General features: G+C 40.3%; 1 protein-coding gene across 1 annotated transcript; it reads right to left on the bottom strand.

Moving 5' to 3' along the window:
* Positions 1-1,003: 1,003 nt before the first annotated feature.
* TAGAP (T cell activation RhoGTPase activating protein) lies at positions 1,004-10,381 on the bottom strand. The gene is made up of 10 exons (XM_087425073.1): positions 10,183-10,381; positions 9,499-9,583; positions 9,359-9,412; positions 8,973-9,039; positions 7,478-7,644; positions 6,629-6,790; positions 6,042-6,151; positions 4,435-4,630; positions 3,721-3,835; positions 1,004-3,043 (listed from the first exon to the last, which is right to left on the bottom strand). The coding sequence occupies exons 2-10, from the start codon at positions 9,523-9,525 to the stop codon at positions 1,785-1,787; spliced, it is 2,157 nt and encodes a 718-aa protein (XP_087281199.1). The 5' UTR covers positions 9,526-9,583; positions 10,183-10,381; the 3' UTR covers positions 1,004-1,784.
* Between the last annotated feature and the right edge of the window lie 536 nt (positions 10,382-10,917).

The following is a 10,917-nucleotide window of genomic DNA, read 5'->3' as shown; positions in this document are numbered from 1 at the left end:
TAGGGTTTTCATGATCTGGGTAGGTCACTGGAAGACAGGTCAGTGGTCAAGCGGAATAGATTTGAACCTTTGTAGCTTATAGTCTTAGGCATCTATTGATGAGAATTCTCTGATTCTCAATAAGAAGTTGCTAAAAACATGATGGAGGATTTTTTTGTTCAATCCTGAAATACTTAGCACAGTGCTTGGCATGTCATAGATGCTAAAATTTGTAACTATAACTATTAGTGTCCGATTCTGGAAAAAAGATTGCTTTTCTTAAATTAGCAGTCGGTGGGGGGGACAGTGTCTGACCCTTGAAATTTATACATTATTGGTGTGCCTAATAAAGTATTATTAATGATGTTATCAGGTCTGAACATGCTGCTTTGAGCAATCTGGGTTACAACATTTTTAACTTTGTACCACATTATTAATAAATCACTGCTGAAAAGAATAGGTCTTCACCATCTGGTAGCTAGCCAACAGAAAAATATTTCTTTAGTAAATCAAAAACATGCTCAGTATTTTAGGAAAGAAGTTGATAAAATAAGGAAAATAGAAGTCCATTCTCTCCAAGATACTGGATAAATATCTTAATCATTGAGCATTAAAGTTCTAACATAGGACAAACATTTTACCATTAGGTTTCCTAATAAGCAAACTGAGCATCATAAAAATAAGATTTGTAAAAGTACTGAAAAATTTACTTTACTAATAACAGGAAATATTGTATTTGCTATATTACCCTGTGTTTGCATACTACATTTTCTGGCCTCTGAGTGACTGTTTGCTGAAAAAATGGCTTAAAGTGGGTACATTTTTATGGTTTTGCAAACTTCTGGAGAAGAGGGATTGTCTCTTCCTTAACACAAGATCCCCAGCCTGCCTATTAATCTAGAATAATGAATATATATTCAATAACTACTTGTTGAATGAACCAACGTGTGAATGATTTTCTCGGTGGGTTTCTGTGAACCGAGGGAGAGGAAGCAACATGTCAGTAAAGAATGAACCTTTTTACTTTGAAATAAGGAAGGCAATTTATTGTAGTGAAATTACACTGAAGTCTTACATAGGACCTCCAACACATATAAAGTAATTTCCTCCACACTATTGGAGAAGACATCATTGAACTACAAAGAAACTCAAAGTGCAATATTGACATAATGCATTTTTACTAATCTGCCCAAATTTAAAGTTAGATGATTAAAAGGACATATTTAAGTATTTTCCATACTTTTCTTTTACTGGAGTTTGCAATGCCTTTAATAACTCTAAACCCCAAACTCTATTCCTTGCAGTCTTTGTCTTCTTACTGTGGTGATTAGTTATCACAAAGCTGCTAATTCGAGTAAACTTCTAACGAGATTTAAACATTTTCCTTTCAATGGAGTTTCTGGAAAATGTGAAAATTGTCATGACATTTGAGGCAACATAAAAAAAGAAACAATTATTTTTAAACACTAACCAGTAGAAAAGCGCCCCAGGAGGCAGAGAACAGCAATGCAGTTGACCCTAAGGTCACAAACAAATATATACACATACTTATGTGGACATCTTTGCACCAAACACCTTGTCTAGAATACATTTTATACATTTGCTACATGTCGCCCAAATTCAGGTAAACACAGACACCATCTGAGTGCCTCATGGAACTATCCTCTTTGAGGTGGGCTCTATACAACTTTTCTAAAGGAGCTTATTCTTGACTTTTTTGAAAATAGAGTCTCAAAGCAGTTCTTTCTACAGTCGTGCATTTACAGAGATACCACCAGCTGGGGGATGGTGTCTGGCCTGCCTTCCTAAATGTAGGATTCTCTAGCATACTGGAGCTGGTCAGCCTCAAAGACTGGCTGACTACATCGCCGCACCAGGTAGTCCCACTTGGTCTTCTGTTTTGACTCGGACACGGTTCTTAGCCGGTGCAGCTGAGGCCTCCTTGGGACAGTCACTTGCCCTACTGTTTCCACAGAAGTACAGACAGTCCTGCTCTGTTTCCAACTCTCAGTCCTGTGCCCATCAAGCGGCTCTGGACTGCATATATTTCTGGAATCCCCACCATGGTGAAGAGGCAGAAGAGGGGGTAGTCCGGTGTCCTGGCTGAGCATCCTGGCCCTCATGCTGCCAACTGTTTGGTTCCCATAGGCCGTGAGTTCCAATGCCTGGCACCGAATGGCCTCTTCGTAAGATGGTGGACTTCCAGGGCTTCTCTGGTCAACTAGTTGGAACACATCCTCCACGGAGAGGGTGTAGGATCTGGAACTAAAGTCTAGAGTAGTTTGGCTGTGGATTTCAGACAAGTCTTCCTGGACGATTCGGCCAGCAAGTTGGCTTTCTTTCTTCAAACCTTTCTTTACGTGGTCTCTGGGAAGGCCTTTGGATTTCCCAGACCCAAAGCTGGGGGGTTTGGTCAGCACTTTTTTGTGAGAGGCAAAGGAGAATGACATGGAGTGTTTTTTAATTTCTCTGCTGGGCTTACTTTTCTCAGTCTTGGTGAAAGACTGATGTCTGGTAAAGAAATTTCTTTGGAGACTGGAAGGGGAAGCGATGGGGGAGCTGTCAGAGGAAGCATCCAGAGAGCCACTGGAGAAGGCTTTGGGGACCAGTCCCCACGGTAACACCAGACCCTGAGTCCAGTTCTTCAGCTTCAGGTCCTGTGGCCTCTGTTTTTTGCCTTCAGCTGCAGGGAACACCTCCTCCGGAAATGGGTCCTCACTTTCATCACTTTCAAAATGAGAGCCTGCCTGGGCCACGGTGAAGTCATCCTCACTTCGCGTCAGTTTTTGGGTTGTTTTCCGGCTCTCGCACTCGCGTGAGGATGACATGTTGGGTTCTGAGTACCTCCTGTCTGGTTGACTCAGGGAACTTTTCAGCCTGGCTACAGTGCTAACAATGGGCTCCCGGCCTAGCTCCCAAGTGTGCTCCGGGCCTCTGGGCTCCAAGCCAGCGGCCGTCTCCGAGGGCACCTGGGGCTGCCTGCTTGGAGAGTTGATGGCACTGTTGGATTCCACATCAGGATCGTTGCTGTCATAGGCTGAGTCATTCTGCAGGGTCGACATGTCTGGGGGAAGGTAAGAGACAGTTGAGCTTTTTGTTCAATTACTTTTAGAAACAAACTTCACTACAGTTCACCCTACTTACATCAAGTATGGCACTAGGTAATCTGATGAAGCTACTTTGGGGCTTGATATGAAAGAAATTTGCCACATTAAAATTTTGTCTCTTTCCAAATCTATTATTTTGAGGTATAGAAGAGAAATAGGAAAAGGAAATGAGAGAGAGAGAGAGAGAGAGAAAAGAGAGAAAACAGCATCTCACTGAAAATTTGTTGATCTTCAATTTTAAAATTGATCCTTTGGATAGCTATTTTATTGGAATCATTCCATTTTAATGGACCCATATTCCATTATGTGGAAACAACAATTTCTTACCCCAACCCTCTAGCTAAAGTTAACCTAGTAAAAGTAGCAGTTCTTTATGATTTAGAACAGGAAGGGGGAAAGTTCCAGGCTGAAGTGGAACTAGTGTCTGCAGCCTGAGGAGATATTGCAGGAAAATTCGAAAGCAAAGTTTTCATGTCTAAAGACTTCCCTATGGGCTCAAGTCTACTCTGATTTGGTGATTTGTGAAGGTAACTTCTGTTTCAAATACCAGAGATATTTTTGTTACCGGCATGGACTGGCAGACTGGCATGAACTTTTCCCCACAGTCATAATCTCTCAGGAGTATGTTCTGTACCTGAACTGTCAGTGTGTTCCAGGGAGTCATCAGAAGCGATGCTGGAATGTACCGGAATGTTCTCCCCAAATATTTCGAAGCAGTTGTCGATGAGGAATTCCACCAATGCCTTAACCTGCGGGGAAAAATTAGCAGGTTGTCATCTTAAAGACATCTTTACTTATTTTTTTTAAGAGGAGTGGGGAAAGAATGGGGACATAGTCGGGGTCAGCTGTCAGGGAGGTACCAAACTGAGCGTTAGAGATTTTTATGTGTCTGAAAAGAGCATCCAGAAAACTGGTTAACAATCATCTATATTAAAGTTATTTTTGAGACGTATTTTTGATTTGAGAATTAAAAAAAAAATCTTTAAAGTAACTACATTTTTCATTTAAATGAGGAGTTCACCAAATTGGTAGTTGGACTGACAGTGTGACACGCAAAAGAAATAGAAAAATGAAAAGGCCTTTCTATCCTGGGAGACAGTGATGTAAAATCTACAGCACTTATTCTCTGTCTCGTAGGATGACAAAGGACACAGTCCTGGGTTTATTCAGTTTCATCAGATGCATGCATCTCAGGGAGCAGAACGATCACACAAGCATCCTGCCTTTCAGATTTTCACCATGATCTCGAGTCAGTCAGAGAAATTCAGAGGCATTTCATTGCTTGGCTTTTGCAAACAGATGGTGAGATCATAAATCGGGGGTTTCTCAGAAATAGACTGGAACAAACCTTGTTGTTCAAGTCTTTCTGGGCTTCGAATGACAGGTTTTGGTCGTCCTCGCGGGCCAGCATGTTGGGTCCGACGCAGATAGCTAGGTTGCTGGCGTCCATCTTGTTGACCTCGGCGTTCTTGCTGATCAGGTAGAGCACGGACACCAGGTGCTTGAGCAGCAGGAGGTTGGGCCGGGGGAGCTTTTCTGCAACCCTGGAATGCAGTTCAGGGAAGCCAGTTTTAGAGGAGGCGGTTGATGGTCTATTTCGTGTAGCAAGTTGAAAGTTTCTGCCTAACCCAGACTTCCTTTAAAATGAGGAAGGTGCATTTTCACAAGTAACTTGTGCAATGTTCATACAGACACTTCCAGTGGCAACTGACAGGGAATGAAACTGGTTAACCACGAGATCTTGAAGACCTCAGAAACTAGTCTCTAAAATTAGGACCCCAATAACATAACCCTTTGTTATTCACATAGATCTTAAATTATGAAGCCTCAACTCCTGCAACAGACTCCCTAGTTTAATACACTTCGAAAATCATTTTGTTGAGTAATCCTTTAGCCATGTAGAATGTCTTTCTGTTTCTAACACTGCAAGACTGGTTTTTTGGAATACAAGTATTTGCCTTTTTTTGAACTGTGGTCATCAGATGAAGATGACACATTTTTATACCATTCTGAGAAATATTTATGGAGAATAAATCAGTTTATAAGGGCATGTTCATAAATATGATCAAGGCAGCATTTGAACGGCAACATTGGTACTAACAATAATAAATTAGATTTATAAAGCTTCAGTTTTTCAAAAAATGAAATGGTGACTCAAATACAGGGATCATTTTCATTTCTCATAAGTTACTGTTACGAAAGAGCTTTATGTATTTAAGTAGAAACTTATTGTGGTAATTGTAGGATTTTCAACGTGGGACAGAGCCTCTCATGTCTTCAATAAATATTTCATTGAAAATATTTAGCCATGTGGGACAATCATAATATATAGACAGACTTTCATAGGATTTGGCAAAAGTGATGATATTTTAAAGTTAGATTGAAAGTTTAAGATTCTCTAGTCACTAACGGGTCACACTTTCATTTACATATGTGATTATTTTGCTGTTACTGGAATTTGTTTTTATATAGGTTTCATTTTGGTTAATTATAAGACTATGAAATATGTTATAGAATTCTATGAACAAAACAATCCCTTCCAGATTTCTCTACTATGCTTTAAGGGATGTTTTAAGGGAGAATTGTTATCTTGCACAACACCAATCTATGTAGGTTCATGATAAACCCAAATTCCTACACTTGGCTGGTTAACTGGTTTCCATCTGTGATTTTGTCTCACACCTTCTTGAACTACTTACATTTTTAGGCTCCCTCACGTCTTGAGATTTGTGAGTATTGAAGTTCATTTTCTACCTTTTGAAGAAGTGCTTCCTTTCATTTGGCTAAAACTACTTTTTCAAAATTTCCAGGGTACCTCCTGATTTTTATTCCTGGAGTAGAACAATTCCACTCTGATTTCCTAAACATTTACAGTTTTCATGAAATACTTATATAAAGAACGGAAAGATGGAGCCTCTGCAGGCCTGGCCTCTGGGAATGATTCTGGGGACTTACTGTTTCAGGGCCTCGATCCTGTCCTCCTCACTCTGCTTCTCCAGGGCGCCCATCCACTCCTCAAACAGGTCACATGAAAGCAGCTTCAGTGGGATACTCCGGAGAAAGTCCTGGAGATGAAAGGGGGACGGTTTGGCCTGTTTGTGTTATATAATGTGCTGGCGTCTTCGTCTTCACCTTGTTTGTTCCATCTCAAGAACCCTATGCTCCTCCTACCACAGGCTGCACCCCCTTCCTTCCTGTATTTGATTAGTCTGGGGAAATCTCTCTCAGCAGCTTCCTAATGACAGGCACAATAAGGCCATCATCCGAGGGGCCACCTGATTCAGGGGTGTGGATGTGGCCACAATCGAAGTGCCCTTTCTCATCAAAATTTGGGGGACCTTAATGTATCACTTTCTGTTGGAATCTGGAGTCATAGAAACAAAGATACTTATATAAATAAATAAAAGTCTTAGCAAAAAAAAATTAAACTCCAAGATCCGTTTATGTTGATTTGTAGGGAGGAGAGCCCATTTCTTATTTCCTGAGAGTTAATATGTCAGAGCCTGCCGGCACGTTCTCTGGCACCAATGCTGTGAACTCACCTTCAAGACCACTGCCAGGAGGTGCACAGGGAGACTCTTCAGATCCACCATGCCTCCTGAGTTGAGCTCCTCCTTAAGCTCTTTACGGGCCTTCTCGTTGGCTGCTTTCCTGAATATCCCTTCAGTGGAAGGGCCTTTAAGGCATAGGATAGTAAGAATATCCTATAAGAAAGAGGCATGAGAATAGGAAATGGTTACCCTTGGTTTGAACACACATTTTCCCACTACCAATACAGGAAAATCTATGTCTAGGTGGGAGAAAGAGAATTAAAATTGTGCACGTGAACAGTAGCTAACTTTACCTGTCATAAAATATCCTCTCCATAAAAGCTAGTTCTTTATGATACTAAGATAGTCTTAACAAGAGACTATTAATGACAGTTTTTCCTTTCAGTCCAGTTGCTATCAACTGTCTCCCTCAACCCTGCCTTTTTTCTAAGAGGAGGTAAATTGTGAAAGCTCTAATTTTGCACATTATAAAATTATTTCAGGCCTCCCTTCTTTCAAGTCATTCCATATAAACGTTGGATTTCTGATCATTACTCAACCCCCCATCTCTGTCTGTTGATTTTTCAGAAGCTACACATTTTTAGCATTCTTATCTCCATAAGTCAGAAGGATGGAGGGACCATCCCTCTGAGCCCATTGGCAAATACAACTAATTTCTAGAATGGAAGCAGCCAGATATACTCCTGACTGCACTCACATGTGGAAACACCATTTCCAAAAGTGGAAAAAACTACAGATTGGCCCCAACAAGGTTAGCACGAGAATGACATTCAGATTTCCTAAGGACTTTTCACATTTGGCAGAAGACTGAAGTAGATTTACAAGGAAATAAGCACTTACCTGAATGGGTCTGGGGAGCGTGTCATCATCGCTGCATATAATTGACAAGGGCTGATCAAATAGTGACGCTTTCAACTCTGGCTCTGAAGCCGCAGAAAAATCTGATGAAGGAGAAAGCCTTCTCATGTGAAAGGGCCAGAACAGCACCTTCTTGCTCTTCTTAATTTCTACAACCAAGAAAACAAGGCAGAGAGAAAAAACAGATTGAAATATGAATAGCAAAGATCCATATAAGATGATGGATATAGTCATCCACATAATGTCATGTATGGTATGCCATGTGGGGGAAATAATTTTGAAAAACTGAGAAAGTGAAGGGCGTGGATCTTAATCTAGAAAAGTCAATCCGAAAAACAACCACATTGTTACCAGGGCAACCAGTCCCTAAACATCAACACCAAGGTTCCTCAAAGGCTCCACCTTTCCTGTTTTTATCAACTTCACCAGCTGTTTGCTACAGAAAATTAGCAAAAATCTAACTGCGAAGGTCATAAACGACCATCTTAACATATTGACCTTAAAAACTATGGTCAACATTTTTGATTTAAAATAGATTATTTTAATTTCCTTCTTTGACTAGTGGAGAAAACGAAACTTAGAAGGAGAGGAAGTGACTTGCTCAAGATCATTTTGAAGGCTCTTGGCGGGTCTAGGCATTAAACCTTTGCAGCCACGCTAGTGCCAAACAGCCACCAGAGGGAGCTCCATCATTCAGTCTGTCTGCAGTCACCTTCAGGGTCTGCTGGCGGCTGCTTTAGGACAGGGCGGGCACAAATTGTTTCCGAAAGGCTTGACCCTAGACCTGGCACTTGGGAATTATCAGTAAAACTTTGCCAAGATATTCGATCCTTGCAAAATCCAGAAGACGTGTGTGCAATGGCTATTGCATCTCACAAGTTGCCTTCTTTCTCTCTCCCTCTCCTTCCTTGTTTTTTTCCTAATTACAAAAGCTCTATTTTCTAAATGCATTGGCATATGTTTCTATACATTGTACACTGGCAAGTAGAAGAGGCTGGAGAGAGAAGTGGCTTGTCCTTATGGCTCAGGAGAACTGAATCAGGGTTATGTTATAATGAAAGGCATTATGAAAAAAATTAAGAGTGAACGGTGTGTTCTTTGAGATTTGAGATCAGCAACAATGGGCTCTTAGATTTATTCTCCATTAAGGAAGGAAGAAAACAGAAAAGGCACTGTGTATTTTTCATATGTATGCATGCTCTCCTTGTCAAAACATAAATGGCTGGGAGATCTGTTAACCCCACTAAACCCTTTGGAGAGTTGGGGGGTTGGCTATAGAAAGGATCTTTCTGTTAGAGTACTCTGATGCTCCAGTAAGCTGGAGCATGCCTGTCATTTAAGTGTTAATGTTCTGCGGTCTTTAGAAGAACACTATAAAAAAAAAAATTCCTAGTAGAGAAAAGAACTGTGGTTTTGCAAACCAAGAATATGTGCTGTTAGCACTTACATAAAAGACCAGTATGTTTTCAAAACTCACCAATTAGGTGGCAAATACTATCTTCACTCTCACATGATACCAACAGAGGATGTTCCTTGATATCACCCTAAAAATATATTTATTTTAGTTAAAAACAATGACTGAAGAAACCTATCTAGTCTTTCCCCACAAAATACACATACAGCCCTTTATTTATGTTAAAAATTAGTTAATAGAGTCCACTGATTTTTTTCTAGCTTCTAGAATCAATATTAAAGTCTAGATTATCATCATATAAGATCCCCATTAATGTGTTTAATTTACTGCATTTATGATGTTAATTTTCTACTCTGATGACTAAATAATCCAAACAATATTCAATTACAACAGAAAGTTTTCCATATTCTCACAGTGCAGATAAAAAGTTTTAAAAATTGCTTTCTTACCTCTGATTGACATTCAATTAATGTCTCCATATTATTGGCATTTAGTGTTTTTGACTACAAAAGAAAAAGTTAAATTCGGTAAACATCTTTGACTCTTGACTCTAGAAATTTGAATTAGTAAATGTGAAAGGGGCACTTACAACATTGCAGCTGCCTATCAACTTCATTAGAGTTCGAGCTGACTGTCCAGTGATGAATTTCGCTCCTGTGTGGCCTTGGCTCTGTCTACAAGAAGTCACACGAGAAAGAGTTAGGGGGGACACATATAATGAGTTGGCCAATTTCAGTGCCACTTTGCCAAAACACAAAGTTTGGAACTATTAGGTAGAAAAGTTTTCATTTAAAATCAGTTAGATGTTACCAGCTGTTTTATGCCGTTAAGCACAGCATCTGAACACACTTATTTCTAAATTATTTAAACCTGACATCTTCACCATGCCAAACTTTGTTATTCATTTATTATATTCCCATCAAGAGATCACCTAAATGACAATTACAATAACAACTAACACGTTTTTGGAGAGCTCTGAATTAGGTACTATATTAAGTGCTTTGCATGGATTTTTCTCATCTACCCCCAAAAAAGAAAAAACTTATTCCCAGGATGCTACTTATAGCAGACATAAAACAAAGATAACATTTACAGAATTCCTATACCCAAAAAGTGCAGGCTTCACATTGTAGCAAAGCGTTCCGTGTTCAGTGTCTTTATAACACTATTGGTTGCATATTCCACAGCATAGCTGTTTTCTTTGGATATGATCTTAAAGACCAGTGACCTGCTAGCAGCTTATTTTCTTGTCATGTTAATTTATGGTACTTACCCTCTGAGGGCCTCCAGCCAGAGTTCTTTTACCTCCGGTGAACTGTGGAAAATGGGAGAAACAGCATGACACTCTGCCCGTACTAATCCACTGGTGGAGAGAAGGAGACGGAACTGCTCTAACTTCACGTGTCCTGCATTATAAGGGCGAGGGGGCGGGCAGGTGGAAATTCAGAATATTACTGAGACCGGAAAGAACATCACGGGCTGTCACACGGACACCCGGCCAGACACTGGGGAGCCCTCACTTCCTCATTCCTTTTAGGGCAGCTCTGGTTCTTTTTTTTTTTTTCTTCTTCTTCTACTTCAAAGTAAAAAATCTGCCAACTACTAGGGGTGGAAAACATGACATATGGCCATAGGTGAAGTCTCTCATTAATGTCATAGGTGGGATGTGTGAATAAGAAATTGTGTTATTCTCTACGTAAACATCGTTTTATTTTCTAAACTGGTAATTTCAGGTGCCCTTTTTTTTTTTTAGTATCCTGTTTGGGTGCTGTCTCCCCTCCCACACACCCACCCACCACACTGTTCATCAGTCACCATATATTGATTAGCACCAGCTGGGTGCGGGATGTTGTCCCTCCAAGAAACCCAAGACACTGCCTCTTTTGAGAAATGGTCACCATGAAAAGTCAGGTGTGTTTCCTTTGGAATTAGGAAGAGTCCAGTAGACCCAGCTGTCAACATATTAACCTCTTCTCCTTTTCCTAATTCCTAGTCAAAATTATTAATA

The sequence above is a fragment of the Ceratotherium simum genome, chromosome 38 (assembly GCF_057802395.1).
Source record: "Ceratotherium simum simum isolate JZ-2026a chromosome 38, ASM5780239v1, whole genome shotgun sequence".
NCBI classification, from domain to species: Eukaryota; Metazoa; Chordata; class Mammalia; order Perissodactyla; family Rhinocerotidae; genus Ceratotherium; species Ceratotherium simum.
Note: the sequence above shows the minus strand (reverse complement) of the source record. Positions and strands in the feature narration are given on the sequence as shown.